The sequence below is a fragment of the Aedes aegypti genome, chromosome 3 (assembly GCF_002204515.2).
Source record: "Aedes aegypti strain LVP_AGWG chromosome 3, AaegL5.0 Primary Assembly, whole genome shotgun sequence".
Taxonomy (NCBI): Eukaryota; Metazoa; Arthropoda; class Insecta; order Diptera; family Culicidae; genus Aedes; species Aedes aegypti.
The window spans coordinates 409,270,898-409,297,009 of NC_035109.1; the positions used below are offsets into that span (position 1 = coordinate 409,270,898).

At 41.2% G+C, this 26,112-nt stretch overlaps 2 protein-coding genes across 3 annotated transcripts; one reads left to right on the forward strand and one right to left on the reverse strand.

Annotated features, from left to right (window-relative positions):
• Window positions 1–7,962: 7,962 nt before the first annotated feature.
• Window positions 7,963–10,553, forward strand: LOC5573217 (40S ribosomal protein S12). Of its 2 annotated transcripts, none has more exons than XM_001654385.2 (4): window positions 7,963–8,103; window positions 8,304–8,323; window positions 8,390–8,723; window positions 10,405–10,553. In XM_001654385.2, exons 2-4 carry the CDS (start codon window positions 8,307–8,309, stop codon window positions 10,474–10,476), a joined length of 423 nt encoding a protein of 140 aa, XP_001654435.1. In that variant the 5' UTR covers window positions 7,963–8,103; window positions 8,304–8,306; the 3' UTR covers window positions 10,477–10,553. The 2 variants fall into 2 exon arrangements, with proteins under 2 accessions (XP_001654435.1, XP_021704310.1); XM_021848618.1 differs by having other exon boundaries at window positions 8,064–8,103; window positions 8,256–8,323.
• On the reverse strand, window positions 10,425–23,426 carry LOC5573224 (zinc finger MYND domain-containing protein 10 homolog). Its single transcript, XM_021848617.1, has 4 exons — window positions 23,273–23,426; window positions 22,167–23,204; window positions 10,692–10,832; window positions 10,425–10,628 (listed from the first exon to the last, which is right to left on the reverse strand). The coding sequence occupies exons 1-4, from the start codon at window positions 23,362–23,364 to the stop codon at window positions 10,565–10,567; spliced, it is 1,335 nt and encodes a 444-aa protein (XP_021704309.1). The 5' UTR covers window positions 23,365–23,426; the 3' UTR covers window positions 10,425–10,564.
• Window positions 23,427–26,112: the final 2,686 nt, after the last annotated feature.

Below are 26,112 nucleotides of genomic sequence, written 5' to 3' on the forward strand. Positions count from 1 at the left end.
TTGGTCCCAATCGCAGCCGGATCGCCACAGATACTGTATGACGATTTTTCCGTGGATGGTAAACGGCGACAGCAGTCCCAGCGGATCGAAAAACCCCATCACGCAGCTGGCGACAAGTCGTTTCGTCGGCCGTTTGCCTTCATAGAGGTACGGCAATAACTCCTGGCGGTGGGTCGTTGAAAAGGCAAACTGGTCCATGTCCGGATCCCAGATGACTCCCAACACTCTCTCATTCGACGTTTGCTTGTCACGGCCGAAATGCACCGGCGCCGCCGGTTTCTCCTCTCCCAGACTCCGCAGCACTTCTGGTGAATTCGACACCCAGTTCCGGATCTCGAATCCTCCTTTTTGGTGGACCAGTCGTACCTCCTGAGCTCGCTTGACAGCTTCTTCCTCCGTATCCACGCTATCGAAGTAGTCGTCGACGTAGTGTCGGTGAATGATCGCCGCCGATGCTTCTGGGTATTGTGAGGCGAATTCTTCAGCGTTTCGATTCTTCACGAATTGAGCCGAGCAAGGAGAGCTCGTCGACCCGAACGTCGCTACGTCCATGACGTAGATACTCGGTGGGTCCTCCGAATGTTTCCGGAAAATGAACCGCTGCTTTTGTTTGTCTTCGGCGCGAATCTTCAGCTGGTGGAACATTTCCTTCAAGTCGCCGCCGAAAGCGATGCTCCATTCGCGGAAACCAGCAAGAACTTTTACCAGCGGAACTAGCATGTCCGGTCCTGCTAGCAGTTGCGAGTTCAGGGAAATTCCTTGTACCGTAGCCGCGGCGTCCCATACGAGGCGAACCTTTTCCGGTTTCTTTGGATTTTGGACGACGTTGAGCGGGAGGTACCAGACCTGATCGGAGGCAGTACCGTTCAGCTCTTCCGCGGTGGCGAGGTGTGCATACCCCTTTTGCTGGTACTCATCGATCTGTCTGCAGACGTTTTCTCGCAACTTGTCGTTTTTCTCGAGTCGCTTCTCTAGCTGCATCATCCTCCGCAAAGCCATTGGGTAACTGTCCGGGAATCGTGGGTCATCCGTTTTCCACAGCAATCCAGTCTCAAAGCGATCGCCAACGCGTTTGGTGGTGCGCTCCAATATTTCCCGGGCACGTTTCTCCTCCGCTGTTTCCTGCGGAATCGCCACGACGGACTCTTCCAACGCGTAGTGGCTTTTCAGCAGCTCGTGCAGATCATCGTTGGTGATTCTCTGGTGGTAACCAAGAAAGTTGCCCGATGCAACCGTGGTGCTTTGCCTCGGCCCGTACACCGTCCATCCGAGGTTAGTTCGGACTGCGATTGGCTCCATTGTAGTGCCTATCTTTGCCTCCATCGGAGCAAACGAATGGATGTTATTCGCACCGATGAGCAATTGCGGCTGTCCGTCGTAGGATTCGATAGGCAAGCCTCGCATGTGCCCGTATTCAGCGGCGAGCTCCTCGCTGTCCAGCTTCTGACGTGGTAGCATCAATTTACCAACCGTATGAACCGTGTGCAGGAGCATCTTGTCGTTGGCACCGGCGTTTGTGCTCGATATCCACAAGCTGGTTCTGCGGGTTTCCTCCACTCTCGATACGTTTCCCGTCCACCTGATGGTGAGTCGCTCTTGTATTCCGAAAGCACCCAGGCGATCGGCGAGCTTTTTCTCCACCAGCGTGACGGAGGCACCTTCGTCGAGAAATGCGAGCACCGTAGCGGTTTTTCCACCGCAGTGGAGTTGTACCGGTACGATTCGGAATAGAACCGTGCAGTTGGTCCTGATGTGTGCACTTAATCCGACCGTGTTTTCGACCGGGTGCATCAGCGGGTTGTGCGGTTCTCTGCATTCGCCGACATTACAGCGAATTCTAAATTTGCACTGCCCGTCGTGCTCGTTGAGGCAAACATGGCACAGCTTCTCTCGAGTCACCAGTCTCAACCGGTTAACGTATCGCAGCTTCTTGAAGTCCGCACAGTGTCGCAATCGGTGATTGGTTCCCTGACACATTTTGCACGGTTTGAGCTTTTTCACTTCGCTGGACGTAGCGGCTGGATTACTGGCTTCGTTGTGGAGGTATAGTCCACCCTTCTCCTTGTGCAGCTTCTTCCCGGATTGGGGAACTGCCTTCGGCTGCTGCAGCGGCTTGAATTCGACGTCAACGTTGGCCTCGCAAGCATCTGCCACGATGTCCATCAAAAAGTCCGTCAGCGTCCGCAACGTCGTTTCGCCACGGCCTCTTCGGAAGTGGATCCACTCACGCTTCTCGCGATCCGGCAGCTTATCGACCAGTGACTTGATCAGCAGTGGGTTGACAAGGTGTTGATGAAGTTCCGCGGCCTCCAGATGACTACAGAGTTGCTCCACCGTGTTTCCGAATGGAACGAAGCTCCGGAGATTATCCGCCTTCGGAGATTGCAGACGATTCACCTTATCCAGCAGACTCTCGAGTAGTTGTTCTGGGCGGCCGAAATGCCGACGCAGCTTCTCGATGACCCTCGGGATTGATTGAGGGAGCAGTAATTGCCCGGAAACTAGCTCGAGGGCATCGCCTTCCAGCGCTTCATGCAGTCGCATAAGGTTTTCGTGGTTCATGTAACCACAGGCCTCGTTAGAAGCTTTGTAGGCGGCGTAGAACAGAGGCCACTGCGCTGGTTTGCCCGAGAATTTTGGGAGTTTGTAGGTTAGTCCCTTCCTCGCGGCTAGCTGCGCCTTGGTCGGTCCAGTCCGCTGTTGCTCCTGCCCGTTTTGGCTCATTTCATCCACCTTCTCCATGCCTTTCCGCTTGAGGTGCCTAGATGGCGGAATGGGACATTCCTCGTCCGACGATTCGGAAGATTGGCTCGACACTTCGGATTCTTCGTCGTCCTCGCTATCCTCGTCCAAGTCATCGTCGTCTGCCGCTAGCTTCTTGACGTTCTCCTTGCTCAGCTTCAACACCTTTTCGTTGACTTTGCTGGCACGACCGTCGCCACCGAGTTTTGACGCCGATGTTGGCCCCTTTTGGATCGAAAACTCCGCCAACTGTTTATCCATGGCCGCCATCTTCTTCTCGAACGACTCCTGGTTCGCCTTCATCCGCTCGATCTGTTCCGCCTTCTTTCGGAGCATTTCCGCTTGCCAAGCCCTTTGCTCCTCTTCTTCTTCGGCACGCATCTGCAGCTCCAACTCCATCTTCTTTCGCTCGAAGGCACGCTGCATCTCCCTTTCTCTTTTCCGCAGCTGCAGCTCCGCTTCCATCTCCTCATACTGCCGCTTTTGACGTTCCTCTAGCGCTCGGACCTTTGCTTCGACGCTAGATGCGCCTAAGCGGGAGTTGACGCTGGATTTGTCCGACTCGTCGACTTCCTTGCGGCTGCGCTGCTGCTTCCTGGCTTCTCGTTGCTTCCGGTACTCCTCAGCTTTCACCTGGCAGTCTGCGTTTTGGCAGAACCACTTTTTCGGCAACTTTCCGGACACCACATTGACACAACGGGAATGAAACCACGCGGAACAACCATCACAACCAATCATTTCTTCGTCCTGAGTCGACGGACCGCAGATACCGCACGGAGTTTCCGTGAAATCAAGGACGCGTTGGTTGACGGAATCGGAATCGGAAGCCATATTTGGGGCAAGATTGGCTTCTCACAAGGACACAATCGTATGTCAATTTATTTTTGAGAATGTTCCCGAAGGGAAACCAAAATTTTCCAGAAGCAGCTGACTGGTTTTCAGCAATGCTCAAACTAAAATTTATTAAATTTCATTTAGTTAATTTCTATTAATCTAATCTACATCTACTCACAATAAATTGGTTTCGTCTTGCCGTTCAATTTCTTTCGATCCGTGGTATTGGTGTCCAACTATGGTCCAACTACCCTAACTGTTTAAGCGGATTTCAATCGGTATTTTTGCTGTTAAATTTTATCATGAATGAAACTATAATACTGAAATTTTTCTTAATTCACTGATTTCAATTCTACTTACAGTCTAATTTGCAAAAACGGCAGTTTTAGCACGGGTTTTCGTGGTGGACAATTTGGTTTCACCGAGCCTGCAGGAAAATACGATAAACGTTACATATCATTTCTCACTCATTTCAACTTTCTTTTTCAGGTTGCACTCACGGATTCCCCTTTGCACTCTAACCGTCGATTTATCCAACTTAGACACTATTTAATTTTTGAAAATACTAAGTTTTTGGAAAATAAAACTTTCTTCGCAAATAATCTGCTTTTCCTTCAATTTGCAATGGCGAGATTCTTCTATTTACCTATGCTCTTTATTTACTTTCTACCATCGACAGGTTTGTTCGCCATCTCTCTCCTTCGCCTACCACTACAACTATGCGAACTGTCATGTTGCGGTTATGCTCGCTACTAGACCAGTTCATTTCTTAGGCTGGTCCAAAACGCGTCGCAACACCATCTTTTTTAATAATGACTACTATTGGAGATGCCCACAAGCTAGTTTTAATAGGTGTTATAATATTGTCTTTCTCTAGTAAACTTAAATGATCCAATACTTTATCCTTCAGTCGATAAGGAACATCGTAGGGTTTTCGAAAAATTGGGCGGTCTTCTTTTAATGGAATTGGTATTAAAAGAAGACCGCCCAATTGTTCGAAAACCATTTTTCAAAGCCAACAATAGGAGATGAAAAATCTCTGTTGAAAAATTCACTATAGCGGCTTTTCATGACGCTTAATGCATTATCTATATTGTCCTGTACGCTGTGCACCGCTCCAAAACTGGTAGATTTGTCCATTTGCAAAAAATTTTCTCGCCAACCATTGTAAAATACATCCAACCAATCTCTTCCAATGAGAGCCGTAAACTTATGGTCAATCAATTTCTTATGACTCTTTCTCACATTAATGCCACTAAATTTTTCCAAAAATTCTGTTTTACTAATGACAGACACTGCCGAACCACTATCTACTTCCATTAAACATACTCTTCCTTCTATTTTGACTTCGAGTAGACAAGGTTTGCTTACTTTTCTAATAGAAGAAATCATTAAACATGGATAGTCACCTTCTTCCTCACTTTCCGAATCATAATCTACACGAAGCCTTTTGAAATAGTCGTGGACTTCCTTAGGATTGGTTTCTGCTTTCACTGAGTTCACCGATTCGCCCTGATTATCTCTGTATTGGTAACAATTCTTTTGGATATGACCCCGGTTCCTACAAAAATAACAGACAAAATTGGCGTATCTACCTCGGCTCGAATTTCGTTAGCCCGACCTTGACCGTCCTACAAACTTTCTAAAATTAGTTCGTAAATTTCTATTTCTGCTGAAATTTCTTTCTCTAGATCGACTACGATCCATTCTGTCTATCCTGGACTGTCTACCTCCGAGGCGGTGCTTGACAGAATTAATCCCTATTCTTGCTCCTGTCTCAGCAATATAGAGAGTATTATTGTTCGCCAATAGGGTCCTAAAGCCCTGTCCCAATTTTAGTGCCAAACGCTTAAGTTTAGGCCAAAAACACATGTTTACTCAATTTTCTAATGTTTTCCGTTGGTTTAAGCTCAGAAAAATTTTTTTAGATTTTGTCACATCCTTTGGCTTAAACTCAAATATTGGGTGTATTTTGTTTTCCGTGTTCGTTACGAAATGTCAGATAGGAACAACCCCAGTGGTCGAACTAAACCCCTGTGGTGTTTTTATCGACTAAGCGAACGTCAAACATGATCAAAAGTGTCAAGGTTCATTAATGGACCAAATTTTTAAATTGAAGTTTAAACATGATATAGCCATTATTTGAGCGGGAAAAATTGCTAAAGTAGTTACAGTAACATGCTATTTCGTGTTATTAAATAAAAACAAGATTTCATTAAAAATTTTAGGACCCAATTCAAAACCTTTAATAATCCTTTCAGCCGACCTTAATTCAAATCTTCTTCGTTTAGTAAACGCTTTTGTAATTCCCTATTGTATACCCCGAACACCAATTGGTCTCAAATGGCGGAATCTCGAAATGCGCCAAAATCACAGGATTCTGCTAAATGCTTTACTGCTAATATATAATTCTCTCCACTCTCGCTTGGACTCTGTCTTCTAGAACGAAACTTGTACCTCAACATTATCTCCGAATCAATTTTGTCTAACCTTTCCTTTAATTTTTTAGTGATTTCGGCGTAAGACAATGTTTTAAGGTCTGTAGCTGGGTACAGAAGCTTCAATTCCTCAAATACCGCCAATCCTGCACAACTCATAAATATATCTTTTTTACGATCTTCAGCAATGTTGTTTGACGAAAAAAAATATTCTATTAATTCCACATAATTTGAAAAACTAGTGCCGGGCACATACGGATCGATTGTGCCGATCAACGCCATTTTTGACTGCACCGAATCAATTGATAAAACTGTGCGCATCTGAATTAATGATAGAAAGTAAACCACGTACCTGTTTGATACTGCTAACAACGTCCTCAATCTTCGATGTTGTCCCCAGAAGTTTCTTCCACCTCCAGATTAGTTTTACTCCAAGGCTCCCGCTATTCCCAACACTTCAACTCCGCCGTTCTTATTCCTTTTGTGGCACTCACGAACCGTTTTTTTTTTTCAGCAAGTAAAATCTGGCGTCGCTTTTCCGACCGGCTAGAAACCACAAATGAATGAAATTGTAATGGCCGCTTCAAAATTATTACACTCGGCGCTTTCTACCACTGTATTCGCCAGACAAGTATCCTCCTTGTGCGAATCACCACAGCTTGCAGGAGTTCGATTTGCACCTGGTCAAACAATATGTTCTCCGTATAGCAGTTTACGCTTTCACCGTTCCAACAGCCACCCAATAACAGCAACTTCACCAACTAGCACTGAACTTTACTCCAGCCTTACGACACAACACTGCCAACTAATGCACGCGAATCAATATCTCAACTTTTGCTTTCCCTCGTCGCCAACTGATATGTTCGGATTTCACCACTAAACAACACTAAAGTTATTAGCTTCTGGGATTAAACTGACATCCTCTGTCTTTATTGCTGAGCCTATTTATAGCTATCAAAACAATAACAAATTACATAGATCAATGCCCTCTTTGTTTACTTATGTACCAACATTACAAATGATGCATGAACTATAGACCGGCGCAATCGTCGGCTGTATTCACTTCCTTCAACAAACCCTGACGTTACACTAGATAGACGTTTTTAGGAACTAGGTCGGTGATCAACACATAAACAAACCAACGTCAAGCGAATTGTGGTTCGGTCGAACCTGAATCGGGTTGGGGTTGAAACCGTGAATCAGAACTGGTTTCGCCAGTTCCAACCTACGTTCAAAAACGAATCCGTCATTAGTAACTTTTTGCGAGCTTTTGACGATTGATGAAGTAGAGCTGATTTTTCCGTTCGGTATAGTTTCGATGACAACCCAAATAAAACGATTAAGGGGGCAGGATCCGTCTTAAATTTGAGAAATTTCAAAAGCAGTTTTTCCGTTATTCATAAAAATTGTTCATTGTATTCTATTTTCCAACCGAAACGCGATGAACACATTTTCGACAAATAAATTTAAGATTTGAACAGAAAACTGAACAAAAAATCTTCTGAAAACCTTTTAAATGTTTAAACTGAAACACGTTGAAATCACTAGCGCCGCCACAAAGCGTATTGCGCCAATCAGTGGTGAATATCAGTATCTTGAAATAATTCATATTCACCACTGACAAACTCATAGGAACATAGCGATAACTACGTCACTACGATGTTGCTACTTGCGAGCATGACATAATTTGTATGTCAATGGAGTATCAGAAACGAAGATCAAAAAATGGAGATCAAAAACGTATGTGTGCCTTTTACCCAAATGAATCGTCATTATAAGAGAAAACCTCGATTTTCACCGCTTTAAAACTCAACGATTTTTCTTGTATTACTGGTTTTTTCCGTGCATCAGCCCACCCCTACACAGTTTTTACGGTGCCTTATTTTTTCTCAGTGTACGCTGATTCCTTTTGCAACTTGCAAGCAAATCCCTAGCAGAAAATTTTCATGCCGATCGTCCCATCTGTCAGATAGCTGTCAAAATTTTAATCAACTTCCGCCTCCGAACTGTCGACTTTCCTTTCGCTCTTTTTCCGTCATAAAGCTACGGCTGTTGAAACACATTTCGTAAAGTTTGCGAAAATTTTAATGTAAGTCGGCATTTAATTGGTTTTGATTGAGATCTATTTAATAACGTGAAGCATCCTGATTTGTGTTATCACAAAAAACATTGAAATTGTGTGAAACTGTTGGTTAAAATAGTGATATTGTTTACTGGATGTTAACCTTCTCCGCCCGCTAGCTCTGTTTTGGTACACATCGAACTAAACTTCTGTTTTTCTAATTTCAGAAAATGTCGGATGTCGAAGTGTAAGTGTTCAGTGCACCTATGTGGATTTAAACAGTTAGTTATTGAAACAATTTCTTTGTTTACAGCGAAGCCCCGGTCGCTCCAGTCGACGGAACGATGGATGTCAACACAGCGCTGCAGGAAGTGCTGAAGAAGTCCCTGATTGCCGATGGACTGGTCCATGGAATTCATGAAGCCTGCAAAGCTCTGGACAAGCGTCAAGCTGTCCTCTGCATCCTGGCCGAAAGCTGTGACGAACCCCAGTACAAGAAGCTCATCACAGCCCTGTGCAACGAGCACCAGATTCCACTGATTCGCGTCGATTCCAACAAGAAGCTCGGAGAATGGTCCGGCCTCTGCAAGATCGACAAGGAAGGCAAACCCCGTAAGATCAGCGGAGCTTCCTGCGTAGTGTTGAAGGTATGTGCTATTTTTTATATGTTGTATCTCACAGGGCTGGTAGCGAGTCACTTTTTACTGCTTGATTGATAAACAATTTACTAGAGAAAAACAAGCAGTTTTTAAACTGATTTCATACAATTCAGTTCATTTGGGTACTATTCCACACATTCTAAATAACTGCTCCTCTGTTGATTTCTTTTGCTTTTTCGCAAGTGTGACGGTCTAGAAGAGCCCGATTTTGTGTAACGTTCTTTAAGGGAGAATACGCAACGTAAATAATTTATGATTGCAATAAGGCTCCTGCTTAATTTTTAGGATTCTGCAGAATATCATTCAATGGGAAACTTTTGGGTTATTGTAAAAACCTTTGAGGTGCTTTTGAGCATCCTGACAATTTGTTGGAATTCTGGAGTTCAGGATGGTATCTTGAGATTGTTATGGGAATTGTCTTAACTCTTAGTAATCGTTGATTTTTAGTGAAGGAACCCTCTGAATCACCAAGGTCCTTAATGAATCACTTAATATTTTTAATGATATTTCAAAAACTCCCATATAAATCGCGAAAACTCCTGCAGGTATTCAAAATATGTCTACCAAAATCACCGATTTCCATCTGAAAACCAAAGATCATCTAAGTTAAAAAGACAACTAGTTACTAGATTTACGAGATTGCCATCGGAATTACAAAAACCCAATCTAAACCTTGGAAATTCCAAACGAAATATCAAAGATTCCAATCGGATTACACAATAAATATTACCGGAAGCTCATACATTCCCACCAGAACTTTAAAACATTCCCCCGGAATTTTTACCGGACTACTAGAATCCTAAGACAACTAACACAATGCAAGAATTCTTACGGAAATTTCAGTATAGCTGTCGGAAACTATCAACTCCCACCAGGGCTTCCAGAATTTCGAAGAAAATCTAAAAATACCTTGGCGAATGTCAGAGTTAATAATTTTAGAATGCAATCGCCTGGTGCAAACACACGGTATTATGGCACGTTTGCTTCTGAGTTCCAAATACCGTGTTTCAGTCATAATTTCAAAATGGCTGAGTAAAATATAAATTTTATTTCTCGAATCAATCATACAAACCTCAAGACGTTGTTTGATACAAAAGTTTTAATTATGATGCGCTTTGTTCGTTCAATTGAGAGATGTTTCAAAATGTCACCCGGCAGTCGGGGTCAGATGCACGGTATTTGGAACAATGGTATGGTAGAACTATGGTTATCAACCAATATAATATGTTTTGTGCAAAATATGTAAGACGGTCAACTATATGAAACTTAAAAATCTTGAAAATAACCATTCCTAATTTTTTCCTGATTGATTGAAACTTGAATTTTAAGTGGCTGATTCCTGCAAGCATTAAGTGCAAGCCATTAATGGAAATCAGATATTTTCACTGATATATAACTCTTAAGAAATATGTCAAGTACAGTACGTAGTTTACTTTGAAATTAAATACGATTAGTAGATTGACTAACATTCATTATTATAAGAAACGTATTTTAATTTCTAGGAATTTTTACCAAATACTTGTGGTTTTAAAGTTACTATTTGGTCACTATGTTCATCATTTTAGTAACTAAAATCGCTATTATCTTGATATCTGGTCGCTACCAGCCATGTGCATCGTACAGAGGGGAAAATTGTATTAATCCTTCACTTTTATATTGTCCTTTCCAGGCTTACGGCGAGGAGACCCCAGCTCATGACGTTATCCGAGAGCATCTCAAGCAGCTGCGGCAATCGAGCTAAACAAAAAAATAAGGGATCGCAAAAAATGTTTATTAAACAAAACAATACATAACGTGAAAATTCAGTAATTCCATCGATTTTGAGTGAGTTAAAGTGCTTTCAAGTGATGACAAATGTCCTTGTGTTTGGTCCAGTCGGCAACCTGACAATCGCTGCAAAGATCAAGAAACGCTCCATTATAACCGGAAACAGTAAGTATAAGAAGTGTAACCTACCGAGAGCAGTAGAAAGTTGAGGCGCATTTTGAGCACTTTTTCTCTGCCGGTTTTCCACATTGGAAACATCCTTTCTGCGTAGATTTGTGATCTGATTCGGGGAACTTTTCCAGCATATCAGTGTTGTAAGCAGCAGCAAGTCTAAAATGAAGTGAATTTAGGGGTGGTGTTTTTATGATGCTTTTTAACCTTCTGTCTGTGCCAGAAAAAAAGTTACGTCTGTGCATTGTGGTCCCAAATCCAAATCGTGAAAACTCAGCGAAATTTAATCGGATTTTCAATTGTTCTGCAGTTTTGAATAGAAAATTTACCTAATTGCATTATACTAAAAATTAAAAAAAAAACATTCAAATTGGAAACTTTGGACGCTTACCTACCTATATCAAAATCAGTTTTATATGAAAGGCTATGCACTAGTCCCTAAGTCCCCATTAATTCGGAAGAAAGAGGCAATGAGATTTCTTACATGTCATACAAAATAATTATTTTACGTGATTAATGGACGTCCCATCACTTCACTATTTTAAGACAGAACTGGAAGATCTGTAAATATCCGTTGGTCCATTTTAAAAATCAGAGGGTGTTGTGTACAAGACACGGTCACATGACTTTAACTACGCTATGTGATTTGCTGCATTTGAATTTTAGTCAATTGTCGTAATGACAACCCTCTTTTAGTTATAATTTAGAATGTAATGGTTTGTGCATTTAACCCTTCAGTCGTCGCGCGGTTTGCCACCGTCAGAACCACCACGCTGATGCTGTGTACGGTAAGCGAGGTTTTTTCACCACTGTTGTACAAAATACAACAGCACGACGACTGAAGTGTTAAGAACAGCGAGGATTGACTGAATGATTTGTCTTTATTTTAGAGACTTTCAGCCCTTGGCTGGTTCGTCTCTTTTCGAGATAAGGTGGGCCAGAAGGGCTCACCTGGGAAAAGTTACAATTCTCGAAAACTTATTCTAACAGACTCAAGTCAAAAAAGTATACAAACTTACTTTATCGATTCTACGTGTTTCGCAGACGAAATTCTACACGTTGCGCTCTGAACCAACTCGATTTTTCACTTTTAAAACGTTTAATTTCCGGATTTACAAAACGACGAGAGTAAGATTCTCAACTTTCGCAACCTAACCACTACTTTCGCCGCCCCGCTGTATGGAGAGACAAAGTGACTTAACCACGAATCAAAACAAAACACTACTTGAGCCGATTTTACACTGGTAGAAAAACGTCGAAAGTAACTGAATAAATCGGCTTATCATTTTGTAATATTTTTTTTGTGGGAAATAACAGGAACTCCCTAGTTTTTGAACGCGAGCTTAATGTGTGCAAAATTTAAGCGATGTACACGGCGAAAAAAAATTAAAAAGTTGATTAATTTTAAAACAGTTTTAAAAGACAGGTTGTGATTCTTCTGAATTAATTTTCTCAAAACCATATGAAAGTTACTTACGTCGATTTGAAAAAGTAATCGAGAATTTATTCCTGTCAGTGTACATTTCATTTTCATCTCAGAGTGTGGGGATTAGACCTGTTCATATTTTAAAAAATGTCTGGAAATCTACCGGTCAAGCAGTATTCGGAATTCTCATGTTAAGAACAATGTCTGGTCAAAATTTCAGCTCGTTTGATAAAGATTTCAGTATGCTTCAAGTTGAAAATGTGTTTTTGGGGTTATTTCAAGGTTTGGAAAATCATAACTAGCATGTGGAAAATCAAAACCACTTGCTATTACCACTATTTGAAAGCTAATTATATTCTGTCAAAGTTTGTCGAACACGCTAATAAGATTAAATTGAGTTTTAACATTGTTTGATCCAAATTTGTTCTCCAAGGTACCCAGAAATTGCAGTTTTCTCAATATACACGGTATATAAAACACTCATTGACATTATTTTTTCAGGCCCTAGTCAACGGGAATCAAACATAATACATTTATGAATTCATTGACCATCAACAGCTTACATGTTGCTTAAGGCAATAAATTACAATAAATGCCCAAAGATCGAACACCGCAGCGCAACCTGATGATAGTTTAATCATGCATGACACATGTACCGAAAACGAATGAATTGAACAAGTTAGCATTGCTTTTTCTTTCCGAGTGATGATTGTTTTGATCGCATTTCACTGATCATTTAGAACGATTTGAAAACAATCATCATCATCGACTGAGAAAAGGCAGTGCTAACGTGTTCATTTTTTGTGTTCTTTGAAGCTCACGGTGGTGCTCTTGGCTCACCCACAGTGGATTTACAAATGTGCTTCATAATTACCTATTTTTTACAACTTATTTTCGTGAGATAAATGGTAACGTTGAGCGGGATTGACTTTAAGATATGCATAGTCATCATGTCTGGAAATTAAAAATCCGAAATTTTCATGCAGGAATGCTTTTCAGTGAAAAAGCTTCCCGAAAAAAGAGATTTTCAAGAACCTCGAGATACAAACCTCAACCAAACTATGTTAAAACTTGCTCCAATCTTGAAATCGTGTTCGGCAAAAGTTCGTAGAATTAGATAAACTACTATGTAGAGATATTTCCGATAAATTTCGATGTTTCGTTCGGTAGTTATGATTTTTCAAAGCTTGAAAATAGCCCAAAAACACATAATTGATTTGAAGCACACCTAAATTTACTCTAAATTGAGTGAAATTTTGGCCAGAAGTTCATTTTGCAATGCAAAATCAAAGTATTGGTTGACTGGGGAGTTTCCAGACATTTTTGAAAATATGAATAGGTCTAGTGGGGATGGGCCAGAAGGGTCCACCGGGAAAAATTACATTTCATTTCATTTTACAGTTCATTTCATTTTTTAAGCTATTTTGGCGGTCATGGGGTAGGCCTGTTGTGTGTTCGGATCCAGGGTATAGGGAGCCTGAGGCTCCTCACGTGGCTTTCTCCGTCGGCGGGGTTGGTCACGGAGTTCTTCTTCTTCTCCTGGTTGGGGGTGGGGGGCTTCGTGATGGAGGGCTTCTGCAGGGGTCGATGGTAGTAAGCCGGAAATTGTCCTGATGACCCGGTTGTGGATGGGTCCTAACGTCTTGGTCAGACGGTCTTGAGATCGGCACGTGGGCTCGATCCCATAAGTCAGCCGGCTGCCAATTATGGCGTCGGCGACTCGTAGGTGGGTGGCACTATCACTTCGGGTTCTCCTGTTTTGACAGTTCTTTTTAACTAGGTCGAAGTGGGCCTGTAGGGTCAGCTGCCGATCCAGAGTGACCCCCGAGGGTCTTCAGGGTCCTCTTTTGTGGGGATCGCCTCTTTGTTCAGGGTGATGGGCTTCCGGGGCGGTTGGTGGTTGCTTGTACATATATGTACACTGAGGAAAAAAATATTCTGATTTCCATACGAAACGGTTATGAAATTTTACCAAAAGAAAATATTATAAATTTCATACGATGGCGTTATGAACGAATTAGCTTGTGGTATGGTATGAGTTTTGCAGTACAGTAGTATAGATTTCATAAAAGTGTCGTATGAAATCTATGGGTATATGTCATGAACTTCAAAGTGTATTTATATGAAGCTCAATATATTAAAGTGTGATCTTTATACGCAAATTAATGTAATTTATTTCATATTATTATGCCTTTCTTAATATTTTTATTTTAACTAGGGGTGTTCTTGATTTTTTTTGAATTCATACAACAAAATTTTAATGGGAAAATAAACATTTATCAGAAACCATACATTTTATCATTGTTTGTGAATTACAAATCAATAGTTTATCTCCCCGTTGCAACTGTCATCGAATCTAATAACGCCATTCTTAGAACTGGAAAAAAGCTTAGGTAGTTCTCCGGTGGGAGTTCGAGCCGCGTCGAGTTTCGCCGCCAGGGGTGATGTTGGTTTTGTACGCATTTGTTGGGGGAATCGGGGTGGGCTTACCGCTCGGAACTGTCGATCCGAGGTGCCCAGAGGAGTCCTGCTTAGGGTCCAGGTTGGTTGCAGATTGATACCGACTTCGGCCGGAGATTCCAGCTGTGGGTGTTTGGTAGGGAGTGGCCGTATCGTTGCGGTAGCGCTCCGGTGGGAGTCGGCCCCACCGCTGGTGGTCGCTCAACTGGTTCTAGATTTAAGTTTTCAGTGGTGGTTTTGGTGGGGGTGAGAAGGGGGAGAAGGGGGAAGGGGTTTACCAGTCATGGTGTTCTTCTATGCTGTTGTTGAGCGACGTGGGCTGGGTCTTTAGTCGGTCGTCGTTTTGGGTCCGGTTTCACGGGAGAGCTTTTTTCGGCTCCGGGTGATCCGAGTATCGTCGCCGGAGTTGGGGTTAGAGTCGGCGCTTGACTAGGTGATAGAGTGGGATCGCTTGGAGACTGCTGCGGACGAGGCCACAGTGGCGATTGAATGGTCGCTATCTTCCATATCCTCTTGGTCGGAGGGCTTGCTTCTATCGCCTTGGCGGCTCAGGAGAGAGTGAGTCTTGGTCGGGCACAGTTCTTGTTTGTGTGGTTCGTTGCTGGTCTTCTTCTTGGCTTTGGGTTTTTTCTGTTTTTTCGGGGTGGGTCCTTAGCTGGCTTTTGGTTTTGTAGTTGTCGACCCGGTGTCGTTGGATCGGATCTATTCGGCGACCGTGGAGTGGGGTCCTGGATGGTCATCGGGAAGCTGTCGTTGCTGCTGACACTGGAAGAGATGTTCAGTGGGGTTTGCAGGGTTTCGTCGACGTTCATGGAATTCTTCGGGGTCAACTGCTGCCTTTGGAGCAATAATGGAGTCCTTGGCTTTAAGGTTGGCTTGGAGCTGTTTGACGGTAGCAGTTAACTCCGCTACCTGCCGGACCAGCTCTTCCGTGGGCCCATGTTCTTTGGCTGCTTCCAGCCTAGCCCCTAGGGGTCGATTCTGGAGAGCTGCCTCCAAGTCGGTAATCCTTTTTTCCCGTTTCTCTGCGTCGCTTTCCAGTTTTCGGACAATGGCCTGCAGCTCGTTGATTTGGGGGTCCTTGCTAGTGCTTGTCACTCCGGCGTAGTTGTTACGGTTCTGTTCTTTGTTTTTGGCTGCTTTCCGTGCCTCGAACTTGCGTCGCGCCTGGGGGTAGGAAATACCCTCGTCTAACCTGATGATCTGGATGGCGTTTTCACGCTTGTACGCGGGGCATTCCCGGCTGGAGAGGGCGTGCAGGGGGCTGTTGTTGCAGGTTCTGCAGCATACAGGCAGGGTACAAGCTCTCCGGGGTGGTGGCTGCGCGGTTGCTCCTTCCTCGGTGGTTGGATTGGGTACCTGGTCTTCTGGGTGGGTCTGGCTGCACTTGCCGCAAACTTTGGCCGGGGCCGTACATCATTTCCCGGTATGGCCAAAGCTACAGCACCGGAAGCACTGCATCGGACTCGGGTAGTAAGGCCTGGTCCGGCATCTTGACCACCCGAAGTTCACGTGCTCCGGGACTACAATGCCACTGATCGTCAGGATGAGGGTGGGAGTGTTTTCGAGGGCGCCTGTGGTGGAGTTTCGTCGTTTCGTGTGGGGGGTGAGAGGTGGGAGTTACGGGTCACTCCTGGCTAGGGTCCCTTTGCAGGGCCCAGAAAAAGGCCTCTTCGCTGGCCGCACACTTATCTCAAGAGAGATTAATTAAGGGCTTGGTCCCCTTTGCATAACACTACACAATCTTCCGGAATCGTCCGGGAGATTTTTCTCTCTTCGTGGGCCCACTTGCGGAGCACCCACGCTAACCGCACTGTTGTAAATTTGCACTGCCCTTTGTTTTCTTTTCACTCTGTTTCACTTTTTTTTCCACTGGCCCCGTGGACTTTTGGCCTTCCCCACCCTCAGGCGAGGAAAGGCAAGGTCCGGGGTGGCCCCGGCCACGTCACGGATACACTCCCCAACGATCTGACCGTTTTACGACGTAGAAATTTGATACTTTTTTTTTCTCTCCGTGGAGCGACGAAAGGGTCCCGGAATGTCAAAAAAATGGTGAAAACTCCCGAAAACACGGCACGATTTATTCGTCCACGGTTCCTCTCGTGGCTGGGCACACCAGGGAGAAGGAAAACCTAAAAACGCTCGCGGAAAAACACTTCAAAAAAACTCCGAAAAGGATTTTTCTACAGAGCGTGGAAAAAAACGCGACTGTACGCGACGAACCCGAGCTTTCAACTGAACAGCGAGGAGCTCTCCGTTTGGCGAAGTGACCCAGTCATCGATATCGTCATCGCCACCGTTAATTTCAATTTGCCGTATTGTCAATTATTCATGCAAAGGACCGATTTAACTGTTCGATTCGAGTAACACGGACACACTTTTTGGCGGCGCACAGGCTAAAATCTTTCTCGCCCGATGAGGTTTCTGTTGGAGATGACGATGGGCGCTTCTACGAGCGATTTTGACTTCTCTCCCAATGAGATTTGACGATGACTGGGACTGGGTTTTTTAGAGTTTTCAAGATCTTTATTTGTCCAGAATAGGTACCAGAGACATAAACGCTCATTACTCAAAGGCAGCTGCACCAAATCTCGAAAACTTATTCTAACAGACTCAAGTCAAAAAAGTATACAAACTTACTTTATCGATTCTACGTGTTTCGCAGACGAAATTCTACACGTTGCGCTCTGAACCAACTCGATTTTTCACTTTTAAAACGTTTAATTTCCGGATTTACAAAACGACGAAAGTAAGATTCTCAACTTTCGCAACCTAACCACTACTTTCGCCGCCCCGCTGTATGGAGAGACAAAGTGACTTAACCACGAATCAAAACAAAACACTACTTGAGCCGATTTTACACTGGTAGAAAAACGTCGAAAGTAACTAAATAAATCGGCTTATCATTTTGTAATATTTTTTTTGTGGGAAATAACAGGAACTCCCTAGTTTTTGAACGCGAGCTTAATGTATGCAAAATTTAAGCGATGTACACGGCGAAAAAAATTTAAAAAGTTGATTAATTTTAAAACAGTTTTAAAAGACAGGTTGTGATTCTTCTGAATTAATTTTCTCAAAACCATATGAAAGTTACTTACGTCGATTTGAAAAAGTAATCGAGAAATAGCTTCATTTTTTCACAACATTCTTCTTCTTCTTTCTGGCGTTACGTCCCAACTGGGACAAAGCCTGCTTCTCAGATTAGTGTTCTTATGAGCACTTCCACAGTTATTAACTGAAAGCTTTCTTTGCCGATTGACCATTTTTGCATGTGTATATCGTGTGGCAGGTACGAAGATACTCTATGCCCTGGGAATCGACCCTCAGCATGGTCATGCTGAATAGCTGCGCGTTTACCGCTACGGCTATCTGGGCCCTACAACATACTCGCATTACTATAGCATTCCGGGGAGTGAATATACGAATACGATAAAAATTGACGCGTCGGTCCCCCAAGGAATTTTGGAATATTTCCGGATCCAGATGACCAATCATCAATTTTGACACAGATTCCAAAACAAGAAGCGTTTTTCGATAACTTGTGAAAAAATGGTGCAAAAATATCGAGAAACTAAAAGGTTATCGCGATTTCAATATTTTATTGACGATAAAAAATGAAGCTGTCGGAAGAGGGGTTAACATCGTAATGCTTGGTAACCTCTTTAAGGGGAGTTCCATGATTTCTAATAGCTTTTAACGTTCTAAGTATAGTGTTTCTTGAATTATCAGCACGTTCTGTTTTTCTATGATAATTGCGAACCTTGTTTACTTATAGCTACCTAAAGAGAAAACACAAATTCAATCTCTAATAAAAAACTTTTCACTAGCCTCACGTGATACAGAAAAATTACAGTGTTATAATTTAGTTGTTCTTAGATCTTTGTCGAATTAATCCTAAATCTTTTTTATTGCAGTTTGAAACTGTCAGAGAGGACAACTTAGAAGTGGTACAGAAAATTACTTTCCGCAACTTTTTCCCACTGACAATATTAAAAGGGACCGTCCATAAATGACGTAGCATTTTTTCACTGATTTTTTTATACCTCCCTCCCCCCTCGTAGCATTTAGTCACAAATGCAGATACCCCCCCTTGGAAAATACGTAGCATATCAAGCACCCCCCCCCCCTTTTTTTTTTTATTTGTTTTCCTCAACAATTGAGCTTAAACAAAACATTAAAATCCAGAAATTAAAAACAAAGTTTTATATTAATTGATAGTTAATTACTGACCGAAAACGTCAGGATAATCTGACGAATAACAGTTTGAAATACTGTAGCGCTCAAAAAATATTTGAGACAGTATAAACTAACTTATTTTCTGTTGATGTTACATAATGTTGATTCCCAGTTTATATTTATTTTGTTATATTTAGGTTAAATTTAAATTGTAGTACTTTTACTATTGTTAAAACCTAAAAGAAGTTTACAGCTAAATATGTAGAAAAAAGATAAAATTCTTGTTTGGAGTTATACAACGAACAGCAATAAGTGAGTTTTTTAAATTATTCGTGGTTAAGAAACAGATTCCAGTGAATATGATCAACAAAAAAACCATCATCGTTTTACAAATTTTCTAAACCAGTTTTTTTCTTCTCAAATTTGAAGCAATCTATCATTGCATTACACTTGCTATCTTTGATACAATGATAGATTTTCTTGAGGATTTCTTTAAATTTGAACGAAAAAACTGTTTTTTTTTTAATGATTGCTGATGATTGAATGATGGATTCTTGAGCCTTAATTTGGAATGGTTCTCCGTCATTATTCCCTTAATTCAAATCCATTCAGCAAATAGTGGCCAGATAGAGAAAAAATTAAAATTATAATATTTGGAATGTTTCAAAAATCAGCAATTTCAGGGCTGTTCCATCGAGACTGTGTGGAGATCTCATGCAACATTGAACGCACTGAATAAATATCTTGTTTTACTAAAATAAAGTTAATATTTGTCTAAATGAGCATATTATGAAATAATATATTTGAGTAAATAAATCTCTAACAGAAAATATTAATTAAACTAAAACGGTTGATTGTATATCTTGTTAACAAATGGAAAAATAAAACTTTCCAAGTCGATAAAGGATTGATTTTTACCTAATTTATTGAGGTTTTAATTTGTTTATTCATAAATAAAAAGTTTGGACACGAATATAATGTAAAATTCACATAACTTTCAAACCTTCATAAAATCTGTTTAGTTGTCAGGAATTAAATTATTAAGGGATTAATGCTTTGAAGCTGAATCATTATTTTATAATTTAAGTTAAATAGTTCAACCAAATAAGTTTGATAAAACCGTTTTTAATTTTTTTTCCAGCGCTACTTTTTTTACCGAAATTATTTAAAATGCTACGTCTACAAGTTGGGACCCCTCCCTCCCCCTCGTCACACATCGTCACAAATTCGTGAAGACCCCCCTCCCCCCTAAAATGCTACGTCATTTATGGACGACCCCAAATAAGATTAAGTTGCACGTCGCCAACTTGTTACGGAGTGATAGTTGACAGGTTAAGCCCCACGCACAATGTGAGCGGCAGCGCGGCACAGCGGCATGACGGCGGGCCCATCTTGAGGTACACTCTGCTTGTCAAGTCAATGTTGAGAAGGATTTAGTCAACATGGGATTGATAAGTGGAGTGTGGATCAAGATGGGCGTGCCGTCATGCCGCTGTACCGCGCTGCCGCTCACATTGTGCGTGGGGCTTTAACAATCTTTCGCTTTATTATGCAATAATTTTTGAAAAATCTCAGGAATCTCTTACCTTTCTGAATGACTTCAAAGGTTTACGCATGAGTTTAAAACGTTTCCACATATCCAGTAAAATATACCAATTATTTTCACTTACCCCATTTACCCACTTGCCCCGCGGTACCTTATGCCGATTTTTGATGGACGTAGCTTTAGTTTTAGATATATTTCATCACATTACAACTTTTGAAGTTTTAATAAATGCCAATTTCGAGAACTATTGCATTTTATGTCTGTTCTTGGAATGTACATCCTCTTGCATTCGTGTTCCGTGCTGTTAATACAATTTACAATTTTGAAATCGTGACACTAAAGACGGCCTTACAATTGAGGTCGAAATACGCCTAACTGTCAAAGGATACAAACTCTAGTGGAATTATAGTATAGTAGTATTATGGTAATGGTAATAGTAATTTACTACTATTCGATTTTTCATTTATTTAGAGGTATTCCACTGCTGAACAGCTCGAAGATTTATTATTATATATGCTAGTAAAACTCGATTTAATTTACTATCCAAAACTGAAGAAAAATCGAAAATCTGTTCAAGTTTTGCAAATTTTTGCGATTTGAATTTGTTTTCCAAATTCGATTTGATTCTAAGACACAGACATCGTACTATTTTCAAGAAAATTACTCTGGGGTAGTCGGGGCGGTTTGGCCAATGGGGTGGAATGAGCACCCCTTGAAAGCTGCATAAATTCTTGAAATTTCATTTGAAATAACATGCAACCCCAAAGCTGACAAGGAAATGAAGCAATGGACATGCTACAAGTCAGTGTTCTAAGCTCAAAGAAAAAGAAATAAAAGAACTTTTAAAAAACTGCCCACATTGCCCCGAATGGCTCTTTCAAATTTCATCATTTTGGAATGATGAAATTTGATTGTTAGGGTGACGGTGCCGTTAGTGGACAACCTAAGCTATAAAAAATCATAACAATATAATGAAAAGCCTTAACCAAGATCTTTTGGCGTCAACAGAAAGACTTCAACCTCTACTATATGGGAAAAATATAAAAAAATGATAAAACTAATTTTTTAACATAAAATCGCTTGAGCCACTATTGGTACACGTGTTCCAGTAGTTGCGCTAGTGCTCCAGTAGTAGACGTTCGGGAATGATACAAGGAATTTTAAACAAAATGGTAAATCTTTACGTAGGTTTAACATTTTTCCCTCGGAACAGCAATTAAAATCTTTCGAATGAAGCATAAAGAAAATCTCTAGGGCTTTTCTTCATTTTATACATTCATTTTAAAAACTGCTTCCATCCGTTGATCCACTACTGGAACACGACGGCCACTATTGGTGCAAGGGAGCAAATTTTTTGCATAAACTTTATTATTTATATGACTTTTCGATAAAATAAAAAGCTGAAATTTGGCAAATCGACTAAACTAGAGACTATCTATCCAACAAAACTAGCACATGTCGTTTTTATCGAAAAATGTTCGTTTTATTCCATAGTCCAATCTACTGGCACATTACAACCATTGGTACCGGCACCCTAGAATATTTTTTTAAATTTTATCTTTTTGCACGAAGTGTTAATTAAAACTAATAACTTTCAAGCCTAGTGTGAAAAATAATTGGATTTTTAGATTATATGAGATAATTTTATTACCAAAAATGGGTGCTCATTTCACCCCATAAAAAATCGTCTCAAAAAATTACAAATTTTGAGAAATTTCTCATTCATTCGGGAACTTTATAAGACAACGGAAATCATACAGATCTAGTGTATTGATCTAAGAATTGTTGGAAATCACGCAAAAATCCGAAGTTTACATCATATTTTCAGCACTTTTATCGACTTTTTCTTAAGGTGACCAAACTGCCCCACTTTCCCCTATTTTACCTTTTTGCCATAACGCCTATTTCGTCCGGCGATAGTTCGATAAAAATTTGCCGGTGCTTGTGAATTATTGCATTCCATCCAACTTTTTTAGCTGCCGTTAGTAAGGCTTCCTTTATCTCCGGCAATTCATCCAACAATAGTTTATCCGGTTGCTTTCCAGTTTGTCCACTGCCCATTTGAAAAGTGCACAAAAATTGCTTCAGTTGGGCCAAAACCGGAACTTGGTCCAATATATGATCATTCAACAAGCCAACACACCTTCCTATTTCCTTTCTTCTGAAATCCGTTGCTTCATAGTTTCGCATTGCATTTTCATTGAACAGTAGTGCGTATAAACAAAACCACGCTTGGACTTCATCCTTGGTAACTTTTAGGATATCATCGCCATAAACTGGCGTCCAGTGACCTTCTAGGAACTTTTCGAAGCCCTTGGCTGTTCTACGAAGCCATGGCTTGGAATGCAAGATTTCCGCGATCAAACAAGGCACATCGTGTGTTTTAATGGTGCGATTCGTGGCACTCAATGGAAGTACGCTTAGATTATTCATCAAATGACTCGTAATGCTAACACACTTCAATCCGATCTTGAAGTCCATTTCGGTCTTCATTCGTTTGAATTCATCTACGGTTTGTTCTTGTAAAAGTTCTTTCGGGTCTTCCACGTCATTGTGCTTGTTGTTAGCATATCCTACTAAAAGTCCCAGAGCTTGGGCGCAATAGTCAATGAGATCTAAGGCAGTGTCGCCAAGAGCTTCGCAACAGGTTTGATGAAATAATAGAGTTTCCAGTAGAGCAATCGCATTGACCTCATAGTAAAGGACGCTATAGAGCACAAACGAAGCTTGCAAATTAGACGATTCCAACAGTTGGGGCAGAACTTTCATCCTCCAAACTAGGATACAGTAGGCTTCGTGGACCAGCAGCGGAAGCTTTCCCTCGACTAGAAGTTTTTCCTTAATAACCTCTTCCTGCTTGGTACTGGCCTCTATGAACGCTTGTTGAGTTAACTTCAGAACGATTTCATTCTGTTCAAACCAGCTAGAAAAAGGGAAAGCAACCGTCTCAGAAGAACTGATCTGTGATCCGAAGAATGTTCAAATTTATACCTCTCACTCCCTATATCGGTAACCTGGAATTTCCTCAGACTTTCCACGAAATAGTCGACCTCGTCCGGGAAGACAGCAAACGGGTAAGACATCTTGCCGTACGTAGAGCTTGGTTCAGAATGGAAATAACAAAATATGAATCTCTTGGCAACCAACGTTCGTAAGTTGGATCGATTGAATTACGCACATTGTTACGACAGTGCAGTGGCATAGCAACAACTCGCTACGATATGTCGTCGTTCAACTCGGTCCATGGTCGGTACTCTCCACTCTCGATTACGGCCCACGCTCTTTAGATCCTGTTGCAGGACTTGTATAAAAAAGTCTGACAAACCTCAAAAATTGTACCACGTCTGTTTCCACTTTTGATGTTGATAATTTTACATCTTTTACGTTATATGTTTTGTCATTTCAACTCAATTATGTTCAGTTTATATTTTTATTTAAGGTAAAACATGTCGGAATCCAAACATGGCTGTCACAATGGCCGGCGTGTAACCCTAATCACGATTTCAAAGGCACTAATCTGCAGAAATATTGAACGAACGAAGTTGATCTTCTTATTTAGAACTTTCGGCTAGTGCACAAAGCTGAAAAAAATTGCATTCTCATATGATGCTTTTTTGCGAGATTTGTGACTTGAAACGCCACAGAAGAACGCAGTAAAATTTTGTCAAACGACGTGCCTCGAAAAACTTCTTTGCAATGTAAACAGAGTGTGACTGAAATCTTGATATACTGTCAAAATTTCAATCGCAGCCCAGCAAAAATGAAGGAAATTTATAAAAACATTTTAAGCTCATCCTTTTCGGTTATTCTGGCAGCTGAAACAAGCTGGGATGAAAACGTTAAAAGCGAAGAAGTCTTTGGAAGCGGTTTCAACGTATTCAGAGGCGACTGGAATTTTTCAGAGTCCATTTTAAAGAATTCGAGCAGGTCTGGGTAAAGTCACACATAGCAGGTGAAACACACTTGTTTGTCTCAGTGTATTTTCCACCTGACCATGCGCATAAAGGCACGTATGAATATTTCTTACAATGTGCCGAACAAATTTTATCACAACTCCCTCCAGAGGTCACATTTATGGTGATTTTAACCAACGCAATGCTTATTTCATTCGGGACTCTGAAAATGAAAGTATTTTACTCCCAGTCGTTGGGGACAATGAAACATTGCAGTTTATTTTCGATAAAACCGCAAATTTAGGACTAAATCAAATCAATCATATTAAAAACAGACAAAACTGTTATTTGGATTTCTTATTGACAAACATTTACAAAGATTTCTGTGATACTGAGTAATTGAATCCATTGTGGAAAAATGAAGCGTTTCACACAGCAATCGAATATTCTTTATTCATCCATAAAAATTCAAGACCCAACGACTATGAATACGAGGAAGCCTTTGAATACAAATCAGCAGACTATGAAAAAATTAAATGTAGATTAAATAATGTAAGTTGGCAAGAAATAATCAGAAATGAAGGAAATGTCGAAACTGCTGCATACATATTCAATGAAATTGTACTAGAAATCATAAAACAAGAAATTCTTTCCAAGAAAATACGGCGAAACCTCAGTACAAAAAATCCAATATGGTATAACAACCACATAAAAATCTAAAAAATCGGAAGCAAAAGGCACACAAAATTTATAAGAAACACCAGAAAGATGAAAACTTAGCAAAATATTTGAACATTTGCAATCAATTGCATATTGCCATCAGTGATGGGCCTTCCTTAGCCGAGTGGTTAGAGTCCGCGGCTACAAAGCAAAGCCATGCTGAAGGTGTCTGGGTTCAATTCCCGGTTTGGCCAGAATCTTTTCGTGATGGAAATTTCCTTCACTTCCCTGGGCATAGAGTATCATCGTACCTGCCACACGATATACGAATGCGAAAATGGCAAGTTTGGCAAAGAAAGTGTGGGTGACAACTCAGAAAAAAAATGTAATCTATATGCCATTTTTTTCCAATAAATCTATACTACATTTTCGGAAGAAGACAACGATCGCAATTATTTTATCCGGAATTTTCTAGAGATATTGGTGTAAATCAAATCCATGTGCGGGAAATTTCAGACGTACTAATCCAAATTCATCCATCGCTTCAAAAGGTCCCGGCCCGGACACAATTCCACCAATATTTTTGAAAAATTTAGCAAAAGAACTAACAGCGCCATGGTTTTGGCTTTTAATAAATCCCTTGAATCCGGAATCTTCCCAAAAATATGGAAAAGCTCCTTTTTAGTGCCTATCTTTAAATCTGGCCGAAAATCTGACATACGTAATTATCGTGGTATTGCCATTATCTCTTGTATTCCAGAACTTTTCGAGTCAATTGTCAACGAAAAATTACTTCTTCAAATCAAAAATAGAATTACTAACCGCAACACGGCTTCTTTAAAGGTCGCTCGACCTCAACAAATTTACTTCAATTTGTTGACTATTCATTGAATGCGATGGACAATGGAAACCACGTAGAAGCTCTTTATACGGACTTTAGCAAGGTATTTGATCGCATAGACATACCAATGCTACTTTTCAAACTACAAAACATTGGAATCGAGCCAGGACTTCTGAAATGGCTTGAATCGTATTTAACTGACCGCCAACAAATCATAAAATTCAAAGGAAACAAATCAAAACCAATTCAAGTCACTTCGGGTGTCCCTCAAGGCTCTCATTGGGGACCTCTTCTTATTATCATGTAGGTGAACGACATTTCCTTCATTTTTAGGCTGACCATACGTCCCGTATTTAACGGGACAGTACCGTTTTCGCGACCTCGACGGGCTGTCCCGTCGTTTTATCGAAAATATTCAATTTGTCCCGTATTTTGTG